We start from the raw sequence: 26,358 nt of genomic DNA on the forward strand, positions 1-26,358 counted from the left end.
TATTTTATTTTTTTCCCCCGAAGCTGGAAACGGGGAGAGACAATCAGACAAACTCCCGCATGCGCCCCACCGGGATCCATCCGGCACGCCCACCAGGGGCGATGCTCTGCCCACCAGGGGGCGATGCTCTGCCCCTCCGGGGCGTCGCTCTGCCACGACCAGAGCCACTCTAGCGCCTGGGGCAGAGGCCAAGGAGCCATCCCCAGCGCCCGGGCCATCTTTGCTCCAATGGAGCCTTGGCTGCGGGAGGGGAAGAGAGAGACAGAGAGGAAGGAGGGGGGCGGGGTGGAGAAGCAAATGGGCGCTTCTCCTATGTGCCCTGGCCGGGAATCGAACCCGGGTCCCCCGCATGCCAGGCCGACGCTCTACTGCTGAGCCAACCGGCCAGGGCAAAGGGTCTTCTTTAAGAAGAAAAAAAAGGATAAAAAATATGAACAATAAAATGGCAATATATATATATCTATCATCAGCTGAATCTAAAAAATGAAATAAATTAACAAGTAGAACTGAAACAAACTCAAGAGACAGAACATTTTGACAGTTGTAAGATGGGAGGGGTGTAAGATGGGATGGGTGAAAAAAGTGAAGGGATTAAGAGGTACAAATTGGTTATTACAGAATGGTTACAGGGATAGAAAGTAGAGCATAAGGACTATAATTAATAATATTCTAAAACCAATATGGTGTCAGATAGGTGCGAGTTTTATTGCGATGATCGCTTAGTAAATTATATAATGTCTAATCACTGGGGTGTACACCTAAAGGTAATATAATATTGTTTGTCAACTATAATTGAAAAATTATTTTTTTTAAAATGCATTGCTAAAAAAATTAATTCTCTATAATAATAAAAGTTATTTTATTTTTCCTAATCCTTAAGAAGAATGTTAAGATTATAATGAAGTTACACTGTCTGACCATGACTAACAAACTCATATCCAGAGAGCATCCAGCCAAATATAACGTAAGTTATACTGAATTTTCCTTCCAATAGAAGGCAGGTACGAGCAGACTGGTTGTAGTTCTGAGAGAAATAATTATTTTTAATGCCCTTCGATAACACCCCTAGTGGATAGCTAATAGATGTAATCAACTTAAATTGACATTTAAATCTTGGTTAAAAGGAGATAGAGAACATTTTCTGTGCTTTATTTATTCAGAGAATGAAATTGTGTTGTGAGCTTCTAAATTCTTAGCTGTGCATAGAATGTGCTCCCTCCTATATTGTACTCTGGAAAAAATGAAGCTTCCTGTTCTTTCTTAGCATCCTAGTTCCTGAAATGGGCAATTATGATTACACATACACACAGAGTGATGACCAGTTTGAGGTTTTGAATAGCTACTCATGTAAGTTGACTTTTCTGTGCATTTGTATCGAGGAGGATCCAGCTCAGGTTGATGTCCTGGGAACCAGTGGGGTTCTCGCTTAAACCCTGAGGGAAGAGAAAAGAGAAAGACAAGTGGAATCAGTTAATAGCAAGCTGTCTTAGTAACCAATCTCAGTCTTTGTTCTGAAGGAATAGAAAGTGAGTCCTGTCAAAATTCAGAAAACAGGGACATTGTTCACTCATTTATTCCCTTATTCACTCATTCAGTTTACTTTTATTTGAGTTCTTTCTACATTTCAGGCCCTAAATTAGGTACTGAGAATATAAGAATTCAAAAGAGTAGTCCACCTACTCTGGGTTGAAAGTGGCATTTTGTTGTTGTAGCTTGTAACATATGTTGTTTCAAAGTAGTGACCAAACTGGAAAGAAAAAATAATAGATTAAAAATACAAGAGTCGGCCCTGGCCGGTTGGCTCAGCGGTAGAGCCCGGCGTGTGGAAGTCCCGGGTTCGATTCCCAGCCAGGGCATACAGGAGAACTGCCCATCTGCTTCTCCACACACACACACACACACACACACACACACACACACCCAAAAAATAAATAAATAAAAATACAAGAATCAATAGCCAATATTGGGAAATAAAGAACACAGTGGCATGAATTCTAACAGGCTCTGTCAAATTTTAGAGTGACTAGAGGTCTATATGTCATTATACTATATCTTATTTTCTTTCTTTCGTTTTTTCTTTTTAATTTTAGTGAGAGGAAAGGAGGCAGAGAGGCAGAGTCCCACATACACTCCAACTGAGACCAACCTAGAAAGCCCACTAAGGAGCAATGCTCTGACCATCTGGGGCCCTTGCTCCATTGCTCAGCAACTGAGCTCTTCTTAGTGCCTGAGACAGACAGCACCCAAGGCCTACTCACTTGAGCCAGTCGAGCCATAGCTATGGGAAAGGAAGAGAGAGAGTAAAAGAGAGAGAAAGAATGGGGGAGGGGTGGAGAAGCAAATGGGCACTTCTCCTGTGTGCCCTGACCAGGAATCAAACCCAAGACATTCACATGCTAGGCCGATGGCTCTACCACTGAGCCAACCAGCACGGGCTCCTAACTTTCATAACCTTTGTATGTTTGTTTGTTTAGGAGAGCTACAAGGGCAAGGACCAGGAGAAAAGCTAGCCTCCGTCAAAAGATATCATAGGCCCTGGCCGGTTGGCTCAGCGGTGAAGCGTCAGCCTGGCGTGCGGGGGACCCGGGTTCGATTCCCGGCCAGGGCACATGGGGGAGGCGCCCATTTGCTTCACCCCCCCCTCCTTCCTCTCTGTCTCTCTCTTCCCCTCCTGCAGCCGGGGCTCCGTTGGAGCAGGGATGGCCCGGGCACTGGGGGTGGCTCTTGGCCTCTGCCCCGGGCGCTGGAGTGGCTCTGGTCGTGGTGGAGCGCCCCCCCCCCCAGGGGCAGAGCGTTGCCCCCTGGTGGGAAGAGCGTCGCCCCTGGTGGGCGTGCCGGGTGGATCCCGGTCGGGCGCATGGGGGAGTCTGTCTGGCTGTCTCTCCCCGTTTCCCGCTTCGGAAAAAAAAAAAAAAAAAAAAAAAAAAAAAAGACATCATATATTTCTGCAGAGGAATAAAGTTCAAACAGAAGCAAGAGAAACAGTACTCCCTACTTTTTTATTACCTTACAATGATACAATATTCAACTTAATAGTAAAGTGGGATAGGTATTTTAGCTAGCCTACTGCTCTCCCACAACCAGTTCATTAAACAGAAGCATGAGAGATTGCAGCACTGGAAGTTATCAGATTCCTGCCTCTCAAATGGCCGCTTGCATTTCTTTTGTTAACAGAAAGAAACAGAGAAAGAGAAAGTTACATTACCTGGGAAGGGAAGGGGTTGGGCCGCACAATATTCTTTAGGTCATATCTTTCCTGGTTCCAGTTGCCTATCAGGGTACGGTTTGAATAGGCATTCTCATTAGTGGTGCATCTCCACCCATACTGGAAAAACTTGGACACATCATTCCAATCTATCCACACTTCAGCATGGCCATCTGCATTAATGAGACTGCCATAGTGTGGTTTTTGAAGGAAACTTGTGAGAAACTGTCTCTGGAAAAAGGTGAGGATAGAAAAGTTTGTTACACATATTAGAGAGCAGGAAAGGTATCTATCCCTTTTTCACCCTTGGCAAAGCATAACAGAATAATACTCTTACTAAAAATCTAGGTTTCCTCCCAATTTAATTGTTGTTTCTTTTTCTACAAGTCCATGAGTCTTTTGACCTATTCTCTCAATCAGGAGTAGCCAATAACCTTATAGATTAAATGTTCCCCTCAAAAAGACAAAAAGCCACTTTAGTACCCCCAATACTATATACTCCCTAATGTCCAATTAATTTTAAAATGTAGTAATTAAAAACTAGGAGTATTGCTATAGTCAAATAGAACAGCAAGAAGTGAGAACTTGAAAATTAGGTAACATAATAAATAATCAATAAATGATAACTTCCTTCCTTCCAAGCCCAGTTCAAATGCTACTTATTCCATATGCCTTCCCTTGTTATCTTCTTGTTTATCTCACACAGTACTTCATGTTCTTATCTTTCTATAACTTCTACCATGTGCATGACTTCTTGAAGGATCCATGGAATCCCCTATACTGAACTGTAGATCCCTGAGAACAGGGTCTGTGTCTTAATCATCATCTCATCCTCTCCTGTTGCTTGCCCTCTCAATCAACAGTTCTTTGAAAATACCAGATGCCCAATGTCTGAATTTCAATTTTTGTAAGAAATCAAAAGCCTACCCACTTTTATTTTTGGCAAAAAAAGAAAAGTCTGGTTTCTTGGGTTAGGAACAAGACAGTACCTCCCATGAAGAAGTGTAACTGGATCCTGAGCATCTTCTGTAGTTTGAAGATTCTGTAGGAAAGTGACAGAAAACCTTACTGTTCAAGTCCATGTTCTTTAAAAGAAGAGATGTCATCAAACCTGGACCTCTCAGTTTTCCAAGCAAAGAAAGAATATAGATCATTCAGATCACCATGACCAAGTGGCCATGATTTGGGAGTCACCCACTCACCCACCCACCTTCCCACAAGGTCAATACTGTAGGTTTAAAGGTAACTGCTCTCACATCATGTGTCTTTGTGAAGATAGATGCATGCACTGATGTCAACAAACAGCATGATGACTAAAGAGCAGCTGGTCCATAAAGTCCAACAGGCTTAGTATTCAGACTGCTGACCAAGGTAATACTGACCTGAGGCAGCAGGACAGATATCACCATCCACTCAGTTGTCTACTTCTGGAACTCGGGGCTTATCTTTGACCCTGATTTCTATTTCAACCTCTTACATTTATCCAATCACTAGGTCTTGTTGAATTTTGAATCAGCCCCCCTCCGGCCAACTTCCAATTCAGATCACTATCAGCCTGAACTCCATGATGGCAGTAGCCATCTATCTCATCTCCTGGCTATCAGCCTAGTTTTTCTTCATTCCTTCTCCACGAAAATAGCAGGACTTTCCAAAATAAAAATCTAATTGTGTCCTCTTTCTATTTAAAATGTTTCAGTGTCTAGCCACTGTTTCAGAGTAATGTTCAGGGTGTAAAAGTGGGTTATAATACTTTCTATGACCTGGCCCCTGCTTCATTTTTCCATCTCACCTGTTACCCACCCTCCTTCCAACTACATTTCAGCCAAACTCAGACACTCTGTTTCTCCATCATGCTTCTGCATATATTGTTCCTTCTGCCTCTTCACTCCTTTGGCCCAGGTAAAGCGTACACCCCCCCCTTAGCTTTCAACTCTGTTCAATTCCAGGGAATCTTTCACTTCTCCCCCCAAAATGGTAAGGTTTCTCTTCTGTGTGCTCCCTCAGCACCCAAAACTACTGCACGTAAGGCATGGTGCCCCACTCCCTCAGAATCCCTAATGCTGTGCCTCATCAACAGACTACAAGCTCGGGGACTGCAGGCCACACCTTGCTCACGCATGTGTCTCTGTTCCTGCAGTGCACACAAGCACCCAGTGTTTCTTGACTGAACCAAAGGCAGGAGGTAGAAGCACCTGGAGAAATTCCAAGAAGTAGGGATCACGGGCAGTGGCCATTCTGGACGAGGTGAGGAATATTATAAAACCTTTGGCCGCCCCTCTGTGCTGGGGACCACTGTGACCACCTGAAGGTGTGATGCAGTCGCCTGGGCCGCCTCCAGCTAAAAGGCATTTACAGTCGTCCCTCACCATATCATAGTTCACTTTTCGCAGTCTCACTGTATCGCATATTTAAAAATTCTATATATCTACCTTGTATTGCAGATTTTTTGCCATGCCGCAGGATTTTGCAGGATATACGTATTTTTATATATTATTTTAATTATTTTTGCGTAAAGATAAGCAAAATAAGTGTGGGAAAGGTTTATAAGAGAGGAGGGTTTATAAAGCCTTAAAAATATGCATGTAAGTAATAAAATAAATATAAGGTCGCTACTTCACGGATTTTCGCCTAACGCCGAGGTTATGGGACCTAACCCCGGGGATAGACGAGGGACCACTTGTAATCTGACACTCCTGCAGGGCTGAGGGTCAGGGGATGGGGACAGTCCCCATCTGGCATTTGAACTCATGACTGTTTTTCTCCTCAGATGTTGCATTCTTGTCGTCAAGGCCACCTTCGCAGTGGGGACGCCATCAACAAGCGACCAGCGCCCGAGGAAATCTGAGACGGGTGTGACGTAATAAATGAGCGCTTCCGCGCGTTAGAGCGGGAACCAAGCTGAGAGCATGGCCCCTCGGCGCCTCCTGCTGGTTGGGGAGGGGAATTTCTCCTTTGCCGCCGCTGTAAGCGAGACCCTGGACGCGACCACGACTCTTACCGCCACCTGCCTGCAGCGGGAAGCCGACCTTGGCCGAGACCCGGCGGCCCAGGAGAACCTACGGCGCCTGCGTGAGCGAGGTATCGAGGCTGGCCCTCCGCGGGGCCTGATGCGGAAAGGGCGAGTTCATGGGGTTCTGGCAAACCTGAGGGCTGCTTTGGGACACCCCTCCAGCGTTTGCCTAGAAACCGCTGTGTGTAGGGACCGGCTGCTTCCCGCGGGTCAGGTTAGGGAAGGCTTTCTCTGGCTCCAGGTCTGAAGACGCCCCCTGTCTATTCCGTGCCAGGCGCCACCGTACGTTTCGGGGTGGACTGCACGCGGCTGGCGGACGCCTTCGCGCCGCGCGACAGAGCGTTCGATCGGATTTGCTTTAACTTCCCACACTGCGGGCGCAAAGCTGGAGTCTCCAGGAACAGGGAGCTGCTTGCCAGGTTTTTCCAGAGGTGAGGGCAGGCGAGCACGCACAAGTGTTTAGAATGCACGTGACATACTGCACTCAAACAGTGTAGTTTGGGAAACTGGGCTTACGTGTGTAAATTACTGGATAGGTTTAGAGAGGCTATCAAGTTCCAGGAGCACACACAGTCTGCTTGGAAAGGCAGACGTCAAACCCAGAGAACTAAATTAAAGTACAAAGTCTGCCCTTGTTACCGGAACAGGCCGGGATTCCTGTTTCTGTCGCCCTTTTTTGCCAATGTAATGAGAGACCGCTACCGAGTAGTTACTAGAGCGTCTTTAATTTCAAATTGCAGCAACTTCAGAAGGCTGGTGACTATCATTCAAAAGAACTTCCTTAATATTCTCCTGGCGCTGGTGGTTTTTATAGGGTTCAGAGGCTGTTAGTAATGGTGTAAAGTAAAAAACAAGAAAAAAGGGAAAAGTTCATGTAGCTAGTCACGTAGCAGTGTGTGGGAAGTGGGAGTCCTGTTGGCAGGAATGTCTCCTCTGCAAGTTCTGATGTAGCACAGGCCTGATCAGCACGGTCCTATCTGCTATCCTTGCTAAATCTTCAAGGCAGCAGGGACAAGTGTCTCCCAGGAACAGTTGGTGTTGTGATGCCTCTGGGAACTCCTGCAGTAGAACTCCCTGTGTTTCTTAGGCAACAGAATCAAGATTAAGGTTTGTGAACTGAGCTCCTAGTTAGCTACAGTGCCTTAACTTTTTGCAAGAAATTCTTGTAATTCTCACCTATTTTGATAATGTGAAATAATGGTAACCAATGTAGTCTGATGGTGAAGAGGATGGATTCAAATCTACACTCATTACTTACTGGTATGATTTTAGGTAAGCTTACTTAATCTTTTTGCTTCCTCATCTATAAACCGAAAATATTAACTACCTCATAAAATTACCCCAATTTACCACGTGCTTTACATTAGAGATTGTCAACTAGTATGCTGCAAAATTTTTGAAACATGGAATACCTATTTAGTCAATGGCACTGACCATTTTTCCCTTAGGTTGTCAAAGAAAAAAATGACAGCAGCCAACACAACCATCTTGAATGAATCAAAATTATACTTTTTTTTGTCAGTTTGGAAAAATATATATTTTTTAGTGTGCCATAGAATTTTAGTGATTAGTTGTAATTGTTTCTGATAAATGGCTGTTCTTCTACCCCCATCAGCTGTGCAGATGTTCTTGCAGAGGAAGGAGAAATCCATATGGCACTGTGTAGAGGACAAGGTGGGACTCCTGCTGATAATCCTAGAAGAGAATGGCACAACAGTTGGCAAGTAGTTGCCATGGCAGCTCTGGGGGGATTCATTTTAAGTGATGTATATCCCTTCAACTGTGAGGCTGTGCCAGGATACAAGTGCACTGGATATAGGTAAGTAATAGTGGTATTTTTTTTTAAATCTCATAAATACACCTTTCCTTGCCAATTTCCTAATTCAGTCTCAGAAATACTTGATTTCTTTCTTTCTTTATTTTTTTTTTTTTTGTATTTTTCTCAAGTGAGAAGCAGAAAGGCAGAGAGACAGACTCCCACATATGCCTGATCGGTATATACCTGGCAAGCCTACTAGGGGGTGATGCTCTGCCCATGTGGGGGCATTGCTCCATTGCAACTGGAACCATTCTAGCACCTGAGATGGAGGCCATGGAGCCATCCTCAGTGCCTGGGCCAACTTTGCTCCAATGGAGCCTTGGCTGCAGTAGGGGAAGGGAGAGATAGAAAGGAAAGGGTGTGTGTGTGTGTGTGGGGTGCTTCTGTGTGCCCTGGCCAGGAATCAAACCTGGGACTTCCACACGCCAGGCTGACGCTCTACCACTGAGCCAACTGGCCAGGGCCTTGCTTTCTTTAATACTGACAGACTTCATACTTGGTGTTTATTTTGCCAGGAGTCAAGATAAGTCCTTTCATGTAGACGGTGCTTTGAACCATGTCTTCACCTGGAGCTTACCCTTTGAAGGTTCACAACCGAGAGTCTTCAGGATCAAACTGGATGACCAGTCATTTTCCTTTCGAGAACCAAAAGCACTTGTAGGAAAGTTGAACAGGTAACTGCTATTTTATCAGAAATCACATCTGTCTCTAGTTGCATCCTGATTGGCTTGCTGGCAACCATATATTGAATGGATGCTACATGTACTGTTAATGATTTGGTGCTTGACTATTTGTCAGTCTAGTCTATATAAACCTCTTTAGAATGAAAAGTTTTATTGTAGGAATGGTGGTTGTCAGAGTTCTGAAACACATGATATCTTTGTTTGTGGTGGGTGGCCATCTTCTTTCAGGGTCAACTTAAGGATAATTCTTTTCTATTCAGCTATTTGCACTTTAATTCTAATCATATTATAATAATTATTTTAAGTTTAAAAGGTTATTTTGTGTTTGTGTTTAAACAGGGGTTTCCTAGAAGCATCTTCCTGTCATCCTATCAAAACCATAAATGAGAAACTTATTGCTGAATTGAGCAAAGCCTTCCCTCTAAAAAGGCTGAAGTGTTCCTTCCCTTTCCTACCACTGGGAGAAACCAATGTTCTCACTTCCTGGAACTGTGACATTCAATCAGCTGCCTTTTGGATTAATCTCCTTGAAGATAACTCAAATTTTGAGTCCCTGGCTGGTGGGACAACACAAGACATGGAAGACTTTCTAGTGTCACCTTCAGAACTTTGTCTTCCCAAGAGCCTTGGAAGAGAGGGTAAGGAAGATCGTGACGGAATCTTCAGCGGAGCCAAGATCTGGCTTAGACCTTCTCTCCTAGTTCATGTTCAGGCTGTCATCCAAGCACCAGACTTCCTCCCAGGTTCTCTGTACATCCTCAGTGGACCTGTCTTTCGGAAGTGCTTCATCTCACCTTTCACAATGCCGGCATTTCATGAGACTTTATTTATCCTTGGGTGTAATCAAAATATGAAGGATGGCTGTCTTCAGTCACTGCTGGACCACCTGAAGGGCACTCTAGATAGCCTTCTGACCCAGACATTGCTGGAGGGCTCTCAGCTGAGCAGTTCAGTAGACTTTGTCTTTCAACCTAATAGGAGAGATTATATGATTAATGTGAAGTCTCATAATTTTGGCCCAGATTGTGCCAAGGATCTGAATATTGGGTCTATTACCACATCTGTTCCAAGCATTACACATGAAGACCAGTGTTTTGTGTTTGTGTCTATAAATTTGGACCTATTAGCCATGCTTGTCTGGGGTATCTCTGACTGGAGAATGTTGTGGACCTTTGATAACCGTTTCCTGAAAAAGTTTGTCCCTGGGAAAATAGAACCCTTTAAAAGCTATGCCTTATATCCTCCAAGCTATGTACATGATATTAGTTTTTGGTTAGATGAGAAAAAGGGATTTAATGAACTTGAGTTTCACAATGTGGCCCGAGCAGTGTCCCAGGACACTGTCACATCCATACAATTTCTTAGTCGTTTTCAGCATGCCGAGACTGAACAGGTCAGTCTCTGCTATAGACTGACTTACCAGACCTGTGACAAGGCCCTTACCCAGCAGCAGGTAGCAACAGTGCAGTCCCAGTTTAGGAAGGAGATTCAACAACGACTACATGTGACACCTCGGTAGTTTTTAGTAAATTCATTCCTGCATTGTGATCCTCATGGGTGTGGGATGAAAAAGAACAATTTGCGACTGAATGTCTTCTCTGAACTGTTCTTTTTGTAAAATCTTTTTACCTTGTGACTTTTGACTAAAGATAGCTGGGACTTGATCACTTGAACTTAAATAATGTGAGTGGTGACCTTTGGAGTTGTGCAGTATTTTGATCCTGAGTAATGACTAGGAAAACAAACAAAACATCATCATGTACTTTAGATGCTCTATTGCTAAAAAGGCAATAGAACTTGAGTGTCTCATTAAATATATATATATATATATATATATATATATATATATATATATATAAACATATATATTCTAGTTAATCCCTCATCCCTTAACTATTAGATCATCTCACTAATTCTATTTATAACAGTGATTCTATTTTTAGAATCAGGCCAACATTTACTCACTTGGGTAATGTGGAGTGGTTTATAATTCGTAATGGTTTCTTTTTTTTTTTTCTTTTTAGCAAGAGAGGGAGAGGGAGGGACAGACAGGGCCATATAGACAGGAAGGGAGAGAGAGAAGCATCACCTCATAGTTGCAGCACCTTAGTTGTTCATTGATTACTTTCTCATATTTGCCTTGACTGGGGTGGGGGTGGGGCTCCAGATGAGCCAGTGATCCTTGGCTCAAGCCAGCGACTATGGGGTCATGCCTATGATCCCATGCTCAAGCTGGTGAGCTCGGGGTTTCAAACCTGGATCCTCAGCATCCCAGACAATGCTCTACCCACTGCTCCACCATCATCGTTATTTTTAATCTGTGGTTGACTACTGTTAATTAGTTAATTTATTTAGATTTTTATTCATTTTAGAGAGGGATGGGTGGGGAGGAGCATATGTGCCTTAACCAGCAAGCCTGGGGTTTCGAACCAGCAACCTTAGCATTCTAGGTCGATGCTTTACCCACTGTGCCACCACAGGTCAGGTCAACAAGTATCAGATTTAGAGTTCATATTTGTGTCTGTCTGACTCTATAGCTCAGGTTCTTTATGCCACTTTGTTACTTCTCTTCCTCTAGTCTTTAACAGCAATCTCTCAACTGAGATTAACTTTAAAGTTTGCCCCCCTAGATATGGAAGCCTTCTATTGTAAGCATCTCTAAGGGACACAGGGAGATTGCTCAGACCAGGACTCTGAAGAATGGGGTACTCTAATATGAATTAGTATATGTTCCTGTTAATAAGGCTCCACCGAATGGAATATTGTAAACTTTGTGAAGGGAATAACTGTCATTCTTGTATTTGGAGAGAGCATATATAGGAAGGCCAAAGTGGAAGCAAAGAAACAAATTAGGAAGTTAGTATGATCATGTAAACAAGAGATAATGGTGACCTGGGCCAGGGTGTTAGAAATAGAAGGACTTAATGATGAGTTAAATATAATTGTGCATGGGTGGAGGATGTGTAATTAGAGAAATAGAGGATTCAAACAGGATCCCTAGGTTTCTGACCCAAGCAACTAGAAGAATAGAGTGTCATTAACAAATGGGAAAATGGCACAGGAGTAAGTTTGGGGAGTGAAGAATCAAAGAATCTCAGATATGCATGTATTGTTTACTTCTCCACATATACTATAAGCTCATTAAAGGCAGGTAAGTAATTTGTAGTTTTTTCCATCCCCAGTAGTGCATGGTACATGAACGAGGTAGCATTTTGAGCTGGATCTTAAAACAAGGGCAAGATGTCATAGGAGGCAGGAGGCTATGCATTCCAGGTAGAGGGCATACATGAGCAGAGGTATAGATAATGAAGCATTTGGGGCACTTTTCAAGCTAATTAATTGGGGTGTAAAGTGTGTTTAGGAAGGTAGTAGGAGATGAGATCAGAAAAATAGGTTGAGGCTGGAGTTATTTCATGAAAGACTGCTAAAATAAGGAGTTTTTACTTTTATTTGGGAGGCAGTAGAAAATTCGGTTTTTAAAGAAAGTGACACAAGAGAAGGACTTTGGAAAATTAATTGGACAGTGTTGCAGAGAATGGATTTGAGATGGGAGACCCTTGTAAGGGTGCTATAGTAATAGTCCTAGGAAGAGGCAGAGTAGGGCCTGGGTTACAGTGAAATGAAAAGGAGAGGGATGTGTGAGATACAGCTATGCTGTGGTGTTGGAACATGGAAATGAATAACTGCATGTGGGGATTAAGCAATATGGTCAATTGCCATGTTCAATATTTGGGAGTTTTTAGTTTGATATCCTAACTGGGGACCCTGTGAAGTTTAGCACGCCCCCTGTAAACTTGTTTTAGTTCCTGGTACTGAGCTCCTCAGGGTGGTATAGAGTTCTGTGATTGGAGGAGTGGGCAGAATGTCATGGACAGGTGAATGACTCCTGGGGATCACAGGCATAATATCAAGGTGCTTGTATAAAAATGCCTGTGTGAAACCAGGAGCTCTCTCCAATCTCTTGGCTGGATGAACGGGGGCTTTGTAGTAAGTCCTAGACTGGAATGTGGCTCTTGGGTTGGGATGGACCTGGTTGGAATATGGCCCCACCATATCCTATCTATTAAGGTGACCAATTGTCCTCCTTTTGGGAGGGCAGTCCTTTTGTAAGTTCCGTCCTCCCACAAAAAGTGTCCTCCTACATGTCCTCCTTTCTGATGTTGGAAGACTAATCTGTAAATGTCCATATTCGATCAATGCAGAGTTAATCCATTGTGTGTGATGTGACGTATTTGTATCTAAATGAGTACCTTTTTCTTACAATTATTAAAAATAGGCATGTAAGCATAATTACAATATAAAATATTACAAGTTTTCATTATGCATTTATCATATAGTGTATTATTGTTGCAATGAATAAAATGTTTCTTTTATTTACAATATTGTTTTCTTCAATTTATTTTTGTCCTTTTCATTGTAAAAAAGTTGGTCACCTTATATCTATGCAACTTTGGTCCACAATTTCTTTCTGGATAAAGCAAAATTGTTATGAGTATTACCTTTAAAAAGGATAAAACCTGTAAATTGCTTACTATTATACTGTAGTAGCAAAGGCAGTCGCTGGTGTTCGGTTAAGTTTGCTGCATGGAATCTCCTGTCTTCACTTCTCATTCTATGTCCTGCCTTAGCGGCTGTGTCTCCACGAAGCAGTCAGCTCCAGGCTGGCCCTGCCATTCTTACCAAAATGCAGAGAGGGCAAGTTGTCAGGGGCCTTCCCCTGTGTTAGCCACCTCTGCTGTGATTTCTACCTGAGTGTCTCTGCGTACTCACCTTGTAGAATTCCCTCACTTCCCACTAGTGCTTTCTTTTAAATAGGGGGGCTGAAGAGGGTTGTAGTCTAGTGGAGCATGCTGACAAGTGAAGGAGAGGAGTCGGAGGGAGGAAGCTCGCATCACACTTAGGGGGAAAGCACGGCTGTGATGGTAAAAACAGGCTCAGGTCCTATTTATTCAGGGTTTCGCCCCGACTGGCTTCGTCACGTGGTAGGGGCGTGTCCGCGCATGTCCAGGCTCCCCCACCCCACCCACCCCCGCCGGCGGATGTTGTCGCTGTGGGAGGTCTGAGCTCGCCGGCTCGGTCGGTTCCGCGGTCCAGCGTGTTCATCCCCGCGGCTATGGCGAGTCGAGGGGCTCGGGAGCGCCCTAAGGGGAGTGGCTGCAGCGGCGGGGACACGGCCTCGGCGGCGGCGGACAAGCTGCGGGAGCTGCTGGGCGGCCGGGACGCGGGCGGCGCGGAGCCCCGGGCCGAGTAGGTGTGCGGGCGGAGGCGTGGCCGCGGCCGGGGCGGGCAGCGCCGGGCTCCCGGGGTCTCTACGCCCAGGTCCCGCTCTTTCCCGGCGGCTCAGCGTTCGGGATCCACGCGTTCGGGATCCCCAGTATGCAGTGAAGAAACCTCGGGTGCGGGTCCGGAGGCCCCGGGCCGAGCGAGCCGGCGCCCTGAGTTTGAGGTGTCCGGAGCGGGAGGGCACCTCTTCCGGCTTCTCTGGGCGCTTCCTTCACGGCCGCCGAGACCTGACGCGTACTCCGTGGAGGGCACTGCTGCCCGAGCCCGCGGGCTGCAGGCTGGACGCAGTGAGACACGTTTGTCCACGTGTGCAGCTGGAGAGGGTACAGTACTGTGCACGTGTTAGGCCTCTGTGCATTGGGACAGGTGGACAAATGACTAAAGCCATGGAAAGCAGTGACCTTGTTAAAACAGAGGGTGGGAGCTTTGTGGTCTCCGAAGTGATTAGTTGACTTGGGATAAATGGAGCGTCATAGATGCCACGAACTAAAGTGTATGGGTTAGTTTTGCACCTGGAAAACAGGAGGTAGAAGGAATAATTAAGGTTGATCTACTCAGAACAGCTAAGTGCTCACCTTTGTAGGTGCTTTAATGTCCCTTGCCAGTCTTCCCTTTTTTTGCGTAGTGTTTAGTCCTTCAAGTTAGCAGGTCCTTCCTGACATATTATTTTTGCTTCTGAGCAGGTTATCGGGGAACAAAGCAGGACAAGTTTGGGCACCTGAAGGATCAACTGCTTTCAAGTGTTTGCTCTCAGCAAGGTTATGTGCTGCTCTCCTGAGCAACATCTCTGACTGTGATGAAACATTCAACTACTGGGAACCAGTAAGTGATTTCTTTTGATATGTTTGTTGTTGTTCTTGATTTCACTGCTTGGGAGTTGTTATCAATCAACATACAAATGTTATATGCAAATGTGACTACTAGTAAAATAATTTTATTTTCAGTTTTGTATTCTAAGCTGATGATTTAATACTAGAAACTATTGAAGACTAGGGAATTTGGCTATTTTATGAGAAAATGTGCTTTGTAATTCCCTTAAAGTTTCTTTTAATCAAAGTAATACTTTGAGATAGTTTTTAAAGTTAACCAATACAACTTTAAGGAAAAACAGTAGCTCTTGGCCCTGGCCTATGCCTATGGCTCAGTGGATAGAGCGTTGGCTGGGCATATGGACGTCTGGGGTCGATTTCCTGTCGGGGCACACAGGAGAAGTGCCCATCTGCTTCTCCCTCCCCCCCACCCCCTCTGTCTCTCTTCACCTCCTGCGGCCAGTGACCCGGTTGGTTCCACTGTACTATTTCTTGGTTTTTACATTATACGTCTGTTGAATTCTTATTATAGAAAATTCAGAAGTGAAATTTTTTAAAGAGGATTTTATTTACTGATTTTAGAGAGAGGAGAGAGAGAGAAAGGAGAGGGAGCAGGAAGCATAGTTGCTGTCCGGATGTGCCTTAACGGGGAAAGCCTGGGGTTTCAAACTGGCGACCTCAGCATTATCCACTGTGCCATCACAGGTCTAGCAAAGGTGAAATTTTCTAATCATATTTGTCATTAAAAAAATAATGGCCTGACCAGGCGGTGGCGCAGTGGATAGAGCGTTGGACGGATTCAGAACGATCCAGGTTCGAGACCCCATGGTCGCCAGCTTGAGCGCGGGCTTATCTGGTTTGAGCAAAAAGCTCACTGGCTTGGACCCAAGGTCCCTGGCTCCAGCAAGGGGTTACCCGGTCTGCTGAAGGCCCATGGTCAAGGCACATATGAGAAAGCAATCAATGAACAACTAAGAAGTCGCAACGCACAACGAGAAACTAATGATTGATGCTTCTCATCTCTCTCCGTTCCTGTCTGTCCCTGTCTATCTCTGCCTCTGTAAAAAAATAAATAAATAAAATAAATAATAATAATAATAATAATGTTTCATATAGGTGGTTTAAGGAAAATATAAGATTTAGAGTTTCTCTGTATTGACTAAAGAGTTTAAAAAATAAGTATAAGATAAAATTCAAGCTTTTAATGTTGACCAAACAATCTTGTAGGATTTATAATGTCCTAATATTTTTCAATATTGGATCATTTTGATTCTTATCCATTAGTTGCAAATCTTGTTGAGAGTTTCAGCATTTTTGTGTACCTTTGTCTCATTACTATTTTTGCTTAAAAACTTTATCTGTATTCTTTAAGTAAGGATTTTTGGCTAATATACCCCTGAACTGATCTGATTTGTACTTTCAGACACACTACCTCATCTATGGGAAGGGATTTCAGACTTGGGAGTATTCCCCGGTTTATGCCATTCGCTCCTATGCTTACCTGTTGCTTCATGCCTGGCCAGCTGCATTTCATGCAAGAATTCTACAAACTAATAAGGTAAGGACTGGCCAATCTGGAAGCAGTCACAACTAATTAAGAAGTGAGTCTCTGGAACTGTTTGAGAAAAGGACGAAATAGGTTGGTAGTTAAGAGGGGACTTTTTCTGGAAGAATTATTTATTCATTCATTGTTCAGCAAGTAATTAAGCAGCTTTTATTTGGTAAACACTTGATTAAATGCTGTGGATGTAACAGTGACAAAATCCCTGCCCTCATGGAATTTATGGCTTAATAGGGAAGATTACATTGACCAAGTAATTATAAATGTGGTGAGTCTTATGAGGGAAGAGTAACTGTGCAATGGGATGGTATATAGGAGAGCCTAAGTTAGGAGTTAACTGAGACCTAACATGATTACTGTTCAGAAATATGACTATGATGTGTCTTGGCATGGATTTCTTTGGGTTTGTCTTGTTTGGAGTTTTCTTAGCTTCTTGAATCTTTAGGCTTATGTCTCATGCCAAATTTGGGAAGTTTTTTGCTATATTTTTTTGAGTACTTTCTCAGCTCTGCCCTGTTTCTCCTTTCCTGAGACTCCAATGATATGAATGTTAGATCTTTTATTTTAGCCCACAGATCCTTGAGATTCAGTTCTTTTTTTTCCAGTTTTTTTTCTCTGTGTTGTTTGGATTGAGTAATTTCTAACCTTCTATCTTCTAGTTCACCAATTATTTCCTGTTCCCTCCATTTCACTGTTGACCCTATCCACTGAGCTTTTATTTTGGTTGTTGTATTTTCTAAGTTGTAAAATTTCTATTTGGTTTTTCTTTATATCTTCTGTTTCTTTACTGAGACTTCCTATTTTTTCATTTGTTTCAGCATTTTCTTACTTATTCATTGAAGCAGTTTTATAATGACTCCTTTAAAACATTGTCAGATAATTCTAACATCACTCTCTTTTGGAGGGGGTTCTCTTTTGATTAGCCTTTTTCATTCAGTTTGAGATCTTCCTGGTTGACAACTAATGTCTAGTTAAAATTTGGATATTTTGCATATTACACTCTAAGCCTCTGGATCTCACTCATGAGCCTGGCATGCTTCTCTGCCCTGCTGTGCTCCTCTGGATTGCATGTAAACCTTCTGTTTCAGTTGCTGGCTTCTTCCAATGCATGAGCAGGAGATAGGCAGGGCTCCTTATAACTGCAAGTGAGGCTAGAACTTGAGATTCCCCAGTGGGCCTCCTGATCCTGCCCTAGTGGGCAGGGTGGGGGCATCGCAAATTCTGCATTGCTTCAGTGATGGCTACAAATGCATACTCATGTGTTTGTGGTGATGCCAGTGTAAACAAACCTGTGCTGCCAGTTGTATAAAAGTATAGCACGTTCAGTTATGTAGAGCACATACTTTGTAATGATATAAACGACTATGTTCCTGGTTTATGTATTTACTATACTGTACTTTTCACTGGTATTTTAGAGTGTGTTCTTTCTACTTATTAAAAAGTAGTTTTCAGGCCTGACCTGTGGTGGCGCAGTGGATAAAGTGTCAACCTGCAATGCTGAGGTCACTGGTTCAAAACCCTGGGCTTGCCTGGTCAAGGCACATATGGGAGTTGTTGCTTCCTGCACCTCCCTCCTTTTCTTACTCTTTCTCTCTCTCTCTCCTCTAAAATGAATAAATAAAATCTTTAAAAAAAAGAAAAAGAAAAAAACTCTTAAAAAAGTTTTTTTGTGAAGTATTATGCCATCTTATGCTGTCAGCAGCCTCATAAATCTGGTATTTACTGTGTCACTTGAATGCATCATTTTCTCTTGTGGTTGATTTAATCTTGTATTTTATATAGTACCACACAGTGCTGGCTTGCAGCCCAGAAGCAATAAGCTTTTCTATGTAACCTAAGTGTTAGTAGGCTGTCATCTAGGTTTGTGTAAGTATAGTCTATGATGTTTGCTCAAAGGTGAAAGCACTTAAAGATGAATATTTCAGAATGTATTTGCATCATTAAGTAGCACATGACTGTACTGCTGTTGAGGGATGGGGGTCAGGTAATAGAACTCTGTTTCTCCCTTGCCTACTTAGAATCTCAGTTCTGGATTTTTGAACTTATCAAAGAATGCTATATAGAATGAGAGACTTAATAGAGAAATAGTAATATGCAATGCTTAAGGTTTTTATTCCCACTTGGGTATCCCCTATCACTTTAGTTTTGTCATGCCATCGCAGTTGTTGCTGGCAAAGTATTTTGGCTACATTTTTAGGAACACAGATAATCGTCAACTAGAAAGCTTTGGTATGCTTGTCAAATATCACAGCATGAAAACTTAAAAATGAAATAAAATCTGAGACACAGAAATGGAGTTGGTTTTGTTCACATCTACATCTATACAGTTGTCTAAGAAATACTTTTTGAATGAATAAGCTTTGTATAAGAATTTTTTCACTTTTCTTGTATCTGTAAAAGTCTATGAAATACGGCCCTGGCCAGTTGGCTCAGTGGTAGAGCGTCAGCCTGGCGTGCAGGAGTCCCAGGTTCGATTCCTGGCCAGGGCACCCAGGAGAGACGCCCATCTGCTTCTCTACCCTTCCCCCTCTCCTTGCTCTCTGTCTCTCTCTTCCCCTCCCGCAGCCCAGCTGAGGCTCCATTGGAGCAAAAGGTAGCCCGGGCGCTGGGGATGGCTCCATGGCCTCTGCCCCAGGCGCTAGAGTGGCTCTGGTCTCAACAGAGCGATGCCCTGGATGAGCAAAGCATTGCCCCCTGGTGGGCGTGCCGGGTGGATCCCGGTTGGGCGCTTGCGGGAGTCTGACTGCCTCCCCATTTCCAGCTTCAGAAAAATACAAAAAAAAAAGTAAAATACGTGTGGTGGCGCAGTGGAGAAAGCGCCAACCTGGAATGCTGGGGTCACCAGTTCAAAACCCTGCGTTTCCCTGGTCAAGGCACATATGAGAAGCAACTATGAGTTATGCTCCGTTCCTTGCCCCCTTCTCCTCCTCTCTTAAAAAAAAAAAAAAAAAAAATTGCCCTGGCCGGTTGGCTCAGTGGTAGAGCGTCGGCCTGGTGTGCAGAAGTCCCGGGTTCGATTCCCGGCCAGGGCACACAGGAGAAGCGCCCATCTGCTTCTCCACCCCTCCCCCTCTCCTTCCTCTCTGTCTCTCTCTTCCCCTCCCGCAGCCAAGGCTCCATTGGAGCAAAGATGGCCCGGGCGCTGGGGATGGCTCCTTGGCCTCTGCCCCAGGTGCTAGAGTGGCTCTGGTCGCGACAGAGCGACCTCCCGGAGGGGCAGAGCATCGCCCCTGGTGGGCGTGCCGGGTGGATCCTGGTCAGGCGCATGCGGGAGTCTGTGTCTGACTGTCTCTCCCCGTTTCCAGCTTCAGAAAAATACAAAAAATACAAAAAAAAAAAAAATTAAAAAAAAAAAAAAAGTCCATGAAATAGATACAGCATAATTTACTTAACCATTTCTGTATAATTGGACATTTTGTAATTTTTAAAAGTTTTTCTTAATTAATAGCACTGTAATTAAAATTTTCATGAATAGACACCCCCCCCCCCCATTTATTTACATATTTAGTTGTGTGGGCTGGAATCATAGATATAGATACACTGAAATTTAGGAGTATGAACCTTTTTAAAGGGTCCTGATACATACTACTTTTCATAAGGATTATATCAATATATAGTATTAATGACAGGTGAGAGTGGTTTCATCTTGAAGAGTAATGACTATATTTGTGATTCTGATATTTTTTGTTCTGGGTTTCTTTCAGATTCTTGTCTTCTACTTTTTACGATGTCTTCTGGCTTTTGTGAGCTGTATCTGTGAACTTTACTTTTATAAGTGAGTATAAAAGTGCTTCTAAAAGTGCTGTGAGGAAGTTCAACATAGCATAGATTATTTTTCTGATAACATTAAGTGTTAAAATAGAGAGTACTTTCCTTCTAGCTCCTAACATATCTAAGATGTAGTTTCTTGTTTGAAACAAATCATTGAAGGGGAATACTTCTAATTATCCTTTTTTTCCTGAGATTCATGAATACCATATCTTCATATTATTTATTTACATTCTGTTAATACATATTGTAGTAGTCTTCTATTTGGAGTGAATTAGTAGAACCTTATTTTGTGTCCTAATATATAGGACCATGATTTACCTCTTTCCCTCAAGCTTGACTTGTAGGAACTTATTCTCATTGTGGGACTCACTGCCCTTATTTGCACCCAATAAACGTATTTCACAAGTACCTGTTGGTTGGTTGAATATTTTTGTTTTGTTTTTTTTCATTTTTTTTTCTGAAGCTGGAAACAGGGAGAGACAGTCAGACAGACTCCCGCATGCGCCCGACCGGGATCCACCCGGCACGCCCACCATGGGGTGATGCTCTGCCCACCAGGGGGCGATGCTCTGCCCATCCTGGGCATCGCCATGTTGCGACCAGAGCCACTCTAGCGCCTGGGGCAGAGGCCAAGGAGCCATCCCCAGCGCCCGGGCCATCTTTGCTCCAATGGAGCCTCGGCTGCGGGAGGGGAAGAGAGAGACAGAGAGGAAAGCGCGGCGGAGGGGTGGAGAAGCAAATGGGCGCTTCTCCTGTGTGCCCTGGCCGGGAATCGAACCCGGGTCCTCCGCACGCTAGGCCGACGCTCTACCGCTGAGCCAACCAGCCAGGGCGGTTGGTTGAATATTAATGGAAGTATTAAGCATTTCAGAATTTCATTAATAAAAACAGCTTTTTTTTTACATGAAACCTGATAAGCATCTTATTTTAATAATGCTATAAAATATATTTAGACTTACTATTATTAAAAATCTTCCCACTGCAAAGCAGCTGAAAATACAAGATAAAAAACATCTTTGGGGCCTGACCTGTGGTGGCACAGTGGATAAAATGTCGACCTGGAACACTGAGGTCGCCAGTTTGAAACCCTGCACTTGTCTGGTCAAGGCACATATGGGAGTTGATGCTTCCTGCTCCTCCCCCCTTCTCTCTCTCTGTCTCTCTCTTTCACTCTCTCTCCTATCTAAAATGAATAAATTTAAAAAAACCCACTAAAACCCCCCCCCAAAAAACGTCAACCTGGAATGCTGAGGTCGCAGATTCGAAACACCGGGCTTGCCTGGTCAAAGCACATGTGGGAGTTGATGCTTCCTGCTCCTCCTCCTCTTCTCTCTCTCTCTTTCCTCTCTCTCTCTCTCTCTTTCTCTCTCCTCTCTCTCTAATAAAAATGAATAAATAAAAATTAAAAAAAAAATCTTTGGCCTTGACTCTGGGTGAAATAGAAGAGAAAAAAGAAAGCCAGTTCTGCCTTGGAGGTTTACAACCATAAGTTGATCTTCATGTGGGGTCAAGACTGGAATTGAGATCAGATCTTCATGGTCTTCTAACCCCAAGCTGAGAATTGATTTTAAATTGTTCTGGGTTGGTAATATCCCCAGGCCACTTGCAAAAAGAAATGTAAGATTTCTTTAGAGGAGTGATTTTTTTTTTTTTTCATTTATTGATTTTAGAGTAAAGAAGGGTGGGGGGAGACTTTGATTTGTTGTTCCACTTTTTTATTCATTCATTAGTTGATTCTTGTATGTGCCTTGATCGGGTATTGATCTTGCAACTTTGGTGCATAGGGACAACACTCTAACCAATTAAGCTACCTGGCCAGGGCTTAGAGGAGTGAATTCTTATCCTAGGTGTCAAAGAATTATCATGGGTAAAGTTTTAGTGAACAAGAAATTATAATAAAAATAAATCACAGCACAAAAGGTAACAAGACATTTTGACTAATAGCCAGCAGACGTAATAATAGAAAGCTGACCTACAAAAGTTCATTTATTAGGAATTACTAAAATAAGAATGTAAAATAAGTATATTTAATATTTTTAAAGAAAAAGAGGGAATTAAATATATGAATCAGAAACGAGACTAATCAATAGAGTGAAAAGTAACTTACAAAATGGGAGAAAATAATTACAAATCATATATCTGATATAGAGGTTTATCTTAAAAATATATATGAGTAACTCCTATAACTCAATAGCAGAAAAACTGATAATCTGATGATAAAGTGGACTAAGGTCTTGAATAAACATTTCTCTAAATAACACATACAAATGGCCCACAGACATATGAAAAGACAATGTCACTAATCATCAGGGAAATACAAGTCAAAACCACAATGAGATAACTTGATACCCATTATAATGGCTAGTGTCAAAAAGAAGCAAAGACAACAAATGTTGGTGAGGATGCAGAGAAATTGGAACAAACGCACCATTGGTAGGAATGCAAATTGGTACTGTCACTATGGAAAACAGTATAACGTTCCTCAAAAAATTAAAAATAGAACTAGTAGCAATTCCACTTCTGAGTATTTATCTAAAAGGATTGAAATCAGAATCTTGACAAGATATCTGCATTCCCATGTTTATTGCAGCACTGTTCGCAACAGCCAAGACTGTAAACAACCTAAATGTGCATTCACAGATGAATGGGGGGAAATGTAGTATGTACATACAGTGGAGTATTATTCGGTCTTATAAAAGAAGGAAATCCTGCAATATGTGACAACATGGATGAACCCTGAGAACATTATGCTAAGTAAAATAACCAGTCACAAAAGGACAAATACTGGTCCTGGCCGGTTGGCTCAGCAGTAGAGCATCGGCACAGTGTGTGGAAGTCCCAGGTTCAATTCCCGGTCAGTGCACACAGGAGAAGTGCTCATCTGCTTCTCCACCCTTCCCCCTCTCCTTCCTCTCTCTCTCTCCCTTCCCCTCCCACAGCCAAGGCTCCTTTGGAGCAAAGTTGGCCCGGGTGCTGAGGATGACTCCATGGCCTTTGCCTCAGGTGCTGGAATGGCTCTGGCCCCAAGGTAGCAACACCCCAGATGGGCAGAGCATCTTCCCCTGGTGGGCATGCTGGGTGGATCCCGGTTGGGCGCATGCAGGAGTCTGATGGCCTCCCTGCTTCTAACTTCGGAATACCAAAAAATACCAAAAAAAAAAGGGGACAAATACTGCACGATTCCACTTATATGAAATTTCTAAAGCAGTAAAATTCATGGAAGCAGAAGAATAGAATTGTGGTTGTCACAAATTGTATGTGTATGGGGGAGATGGGAAGTTGCTAATCAATGGATATACAATTTCAGTTATGCAATATGAACTAGTTCTAGAGAACTACTGTATAATGTTATGTCTGAGAGAACAGTAATACTGTGTTTTATACATTTGGACCTATGCCCACTGCAGTCAGGGCTATTATTTTTCCACAACATTATGCTATTTACCTATTAGTAGACATACTCTTAACATAGAAAGTGTATGTTTCTTTGTAGGGAGAGAGCTTCTCTCCTGTGTAAGGAATAAGAATACTTGGGTTTCTTGTGCACACGAAATTGCTGGCAAATCTGTCAAGACCTTTTGGTATTTCACTTTAAAGGCTCTTTGGTGTTCTATGATACAGGCCTGTTTTTGTCTTTTGGTTTGGAATTTTCATCCCTAAGATTTGCTGTCCTGATCATCTTTGCCTTTCTTCTAGGGCTGTGTGCAAGAAGTTTGGGCTGCATGTGAGTCGAATGATGCTGGCTTTCTTGGTTCTCAGTACTGGCATGTTCTGCTCATCTTCAGGTGAGTAAAAGAGCAGACTCACTGATGTTTCACAGTTACATTGAAAGGAAGAACTTGTCCAGATGTAGGTTATATTTGCATAACAAATCAATAATTTGCAGACCACTGTTACCTATACAATCTTGATTGACCTTTACAACATTAAGTAAGAAAAATATTTTCTCACTTTTGCTGGAACTTAGATAAAATGACAACGTAAGTCAAAGAGAGCTGTTGTTTTCATTCTTGTATTTTTATCATTGTAAGGTGAAAAACACCGGTACCCTCTGCCTGTCTTTGTTGTTAGGGGAAGGAAAATCATTTTGTGTTCAAGAATGCTCTGTGCCTAAAAACTCTGATCTTCATGGGTCTTCTTTCTGCCCAGTGTTTGCAATGTATTCTGTAAAGGTATACATCTTCCATTGGGCTTTTTTGACACAAAGCTTGTAGAAATTGAGAATAAAATGCTTAATCTGGAGTGGTGGCTTTCAAACCATGCTGCCAGTGAACATTTGTGTTCTGTGAGCTGAGCTAAGGTACCTTGCTGCCAAAGGGTAGCATGTTCCCAATCTCTGGAAAAATTAAGTGACGATGTATAATTTGTCTCAAATTTAATTTCTGATCATGTGTGCCAGAATCTGGTTTACACATTAAATATGCTAAAAAAAATAGTATCAAGCCCAAAAGTATATTTTTTCTTCTTCATTGACTCTCAAAATTTGTGTTGTTCTGCAGAGACCTCAGAGCTCCATGCCTGAATAACTTTGAGAGCTAGTGTCGGAATGAGACTGCGCTCTGTCCCCCAAGCTGGCAGAGACCTCAGGTTCCTCTGCTCCCCTTGCCGTTGCATTGGCAGCTAGAATCTACAGCTGTGGATGGCATTGATACTAGTTAGCTTTTTTTTTTTGTTACTTTGCTACTCCTAAAATTGATTCTTTAGTGAGGGAGATATCTGGGAGTGTCTTTAGTTTTGTAATCTCAGTCGAGGTTTTTAAGGCACAGATCAGTTCAAGGCATCCTTTGATAGAGCCTCTGAACCCGTTGTCGAGTTTCTTAAACCATATTGCCTGTTCATTGTGGTTATTGTTGGAGCTGGTGTTGACTTGTTCTCCCAGTGCTAGGTGAAGTAGGCCTCATATAGCAGGGAGAAGCAGATCTGCATTTCTGTGTAGAGTTGGTAGAAACACTTCACTCAAATGTCACTGTTGCAGAGGACCTGAAAATAGTCCTCTGCTGTATAAAGCAGCGAAGCAGTGCTGAATGGAAGTAAGCAGGGAGATGTCTAAGGCCATACGTACCCATGTCAGTGGATGCAGGGTGCAAAGCAGGGACACCACCCAACATTTGGCTCTTGAGAAGGCTTCCTAACATTCTTGGGGGATACATGTTGGTATCTGGACAGCCTCAAAAGACTGTCAGAAGGTAAACTTCTTCAGAAATAGATTGTCAGCAGTGGCTCAAAGTTTCTTGAAGCATATTCTCTGTCTGGAAATATAACCTGGGGTTATACCTGAGGAACCTGAAATTCTGTGAGTTTTCAATTCGGGAGACAGGCTGGGAGAGGTGATGTGTTGGTAACTAAAAATCATGAGCAAGAAAATAATAAACCAGTGCATTTTGTTTTTAAAATGTGTATCATTACTGCCCATTTCTAATGTAGCATTGCTCAAATATGTTTCTAGTTATTGACATTTTACAATATAGGTAGATTTTTAATAATTGATACTTAATAAGTCTCAAACTCTTGTCCCTATCCCCTCTTTTTTTTAATTTCCCTACCCTTGCAGCATTTCTCCCTAGTACTTTCTGTATGTATACTACATTGGTAGCCATGACCGGCTGGTATATGGACAAGACTTCCATTGCTGTGCTTGGAGTGGCAGCCGGGGCTCTCATAGGCTGGCCGTTCAGTGTGGCTCTTGGGTAAGAAATGAGCACAATTCGTCTTTCTTATATCACTGGGCACATAGTATTCTCTGCAGAGGAACTAAAGGTAGAGGAATTATTTGTATTTACAAAGCCTTGGAAATGGAATGTTTCTCTTAGTGCTTGTTGTTGTATCTGCTGTATCTCTGACATAGCTAAACCCCTTACAAACTTGATCCCTAACCATATGACAGCTTGGCAAGAGAAATCAATGATTCATGCTTTATAAATGAGGAAGTAAAATCCAAGAGGTTGATAACATGCCTTTAAGGTCATGCTTGCTTTGGGATCCAGGCTTTCCTGACCCTGCAGCTGGTGTTTCTCCATCCTGCACTGCTGCTGTACGTTTCCTAGTCACCAAGCTGGACGTCCGAGCTCCTTTAGTCCTTTCACTTTCTGGTCCCAGAATCATTTTCCTATGTTCCGTAGTGTTTCTCATTCCACCTGTGCTTGTTGTTCCCAATGCTTCATGCTGTCTGAATCTGTTGCCTGTATAACTAGTGATGTAGAAAGGTACTTTAGTTTGA

The 26,358-nt window shown here is 42.9% G+C and overlaps 3 protein-coding genes and 1 long non-coding RNA gene across 11 annotated transcripts in view; 2 read left to right on the forward strand and 2 right to left on the reverse strand.

Annotated features, from left to right (window-relative positions):
* Positions 1 to 1,260: 1,260 nt before the first annotated feature.
* CFAP68 (cilia and flagella associated protein 68) lies at positions 1,261 to 4,287 on the reverse strand. Its single transcript, XM_066360116.1, has 4 exons — positions 4,195 to 4,287; positions 3,206 to 3,436; positions 1,681 to 1,747; positions 1,261 to 1,433 (listed from the first exon to the last, which is right to left on the reverse strand). Exons 1-4 carry the CDS (start codon positions 4,285 to 4,287, stop codon positions 1,261 to 1,263), a joined length of 564 nt encoding a protein of 187 aa, XP_066216213.1.
* A 1,799-nt stretch (positions 4,288 to 6,086) lies between these two features.
* FDXACB1 (ferredoxin-fold anticodon binding domain containing 1) lies at positions 6,087 to 10,347 on the forward strand. Its single transcript, XM_066373208.1, has 5 exons — positions 6,087 to 6,283; positions 6,490 to 6,646; positions 7,831 to 8,034; positions 8,550 to 8,708; positions 9,057 to 10,347. The coding sequence occupies exons 1-5, from the start codon at positions 6,112 to 6,114 to the stop codon at positions 10,234 to 10,236; spliced, it is 1,872 nt and encodes a 623-aa protein (XP_066229305.1). The 5' UTR covers positions 6,087 to 6,111; the 3' UTR covers positions 10,237 to 10,347.
* LOC136398807 (uncharacterized) lies at positions 7,855 to 13,649 on the reverse strand. Of its 2 annotated transcripts, XR_010750047.1 has the most exons (5): positions 13,488 to 13,649; positions 13,250 to 13,392; positions 10,347 to 10,449; positions 9,512 to 9,688; positions 7,855 to 7,910 (listed from the first exon to the last, which is right to left on the reverse strand). It is a non-coding gene; the product is annotated as an uncharacterized lncRNA (long non-coding RNA). The 2 variants fall into 2 exon arrangements; XR_010750046.1 differs by having other exon boundaries at positions 13,250 to 13,649.
* Positions 13,650 to 13,761: 112 nt separating this feature from the next.
* ALG9 (ALG9 alpha-1,2-mannosyltransferase) overlaps positions 13,762 to 26,358 on the forward strand; it is a 71,082-nt gene continuing 58,485 nt past the window's right edge. For 5 of the 7 annotated variants that reach the window (XM_066373244.1, XM_066373274.1, XM_066373234.1 and 2 more), the window contains exons 1-6: positions 13,762 to 13,964; positions 14,684 to 14,822; positions 16,233 to 16,367; positions 20,075 to 20,145; positions 23,838 to 23,926; positions 25,693 to 25,828. In XM_066373244.1, coding sequence (XP_066229341.1) covers positions 13,831 to 13,964; positions 14,684 to 14,822; positions 16,233 to 16,367; positions 20,075 to 20,145; positions 23,838 to 23,926; positions 25,693 to 25,828 — 704 coding nt within the window. In that variant the 5' untranslated portion in view covers positions 13,762 to 13,830. Of the gene's footprint in view, positions 13,969 to 14,107; positions 14,140 to 14,683; positions 14,823 to 16,232; positions 16,368 to 20,074; positions 20,146 to 23,837; positions 23,927 to 25,692; positions 25,829 to 26,358 lie in introns of those variants that run through there. The other 2 variants (XM_066373294.1, XM_066373283.1) reach the window with 2 other exon arrangements.

Source organism: Saccopteryx leptura, chromosome 1 (assembly GCF_036850995.1).
Source record: "Saccopteryx leptura isolate mSacLep1 chromosome 1, mSacLep1_pri_phased_curated, whole genome shotgun sequence".
Taxonomy (NCBI): Eukaryota; Metazoa; Chordata; class Mammalia; order Chiroptera; family Emballonuridae; genus Saccopteryx; species Saccopteryx leptura.

Excerpts from the sequence above, each read along its gene's own strand:
- FDXACB1 (XM_066373208.1), top strand. The coding sequence starts at position 6,112 with ATGGCCCCTCGGCGCCTCCTGCTGGTTGGGGAGGGGAATTTCTCCTTT. Across the intron at positions 6,284-6,489 it reads ACGGCGCCTGCGTGAGCGAG|GCGCCACCGTACGTTTCGGG; the intron begins GTATCGAGGCTG and ends ATTCCGTGCCAG. Across the intron at positions 8,709-9,056 it reads CTTGTAGGAAAGTTGAACAG|GGGTTTCCTAGAAGCATCTT; the intron begins GTAACTGCTATT and ends GTGTTTAAACAG.
- CFAP68 (XM_066360116.1), bottom strand. The coding sequence starts at position 4,287 with ATGGACTTGAACAGTAAGGTTTTCTGTCACTTTCCTACAGAATCTTCA. Across the intron at positions 3,437-4,194 it reads GTTACACTTCTTCATGGGAG|AGACAGTTTCTCACAAGTTT; the intron begins GTACTGTCTTGT and ends ACCTTTTTCCAG. Across the intron at positions 1,748-3,205 it reads CCAACCCCTTCCCTTCCCAG|TTTGGTCACTACTTTGAAAC; the intron begins GTAATGTAACTT and ends TTTTCTTTCCAG.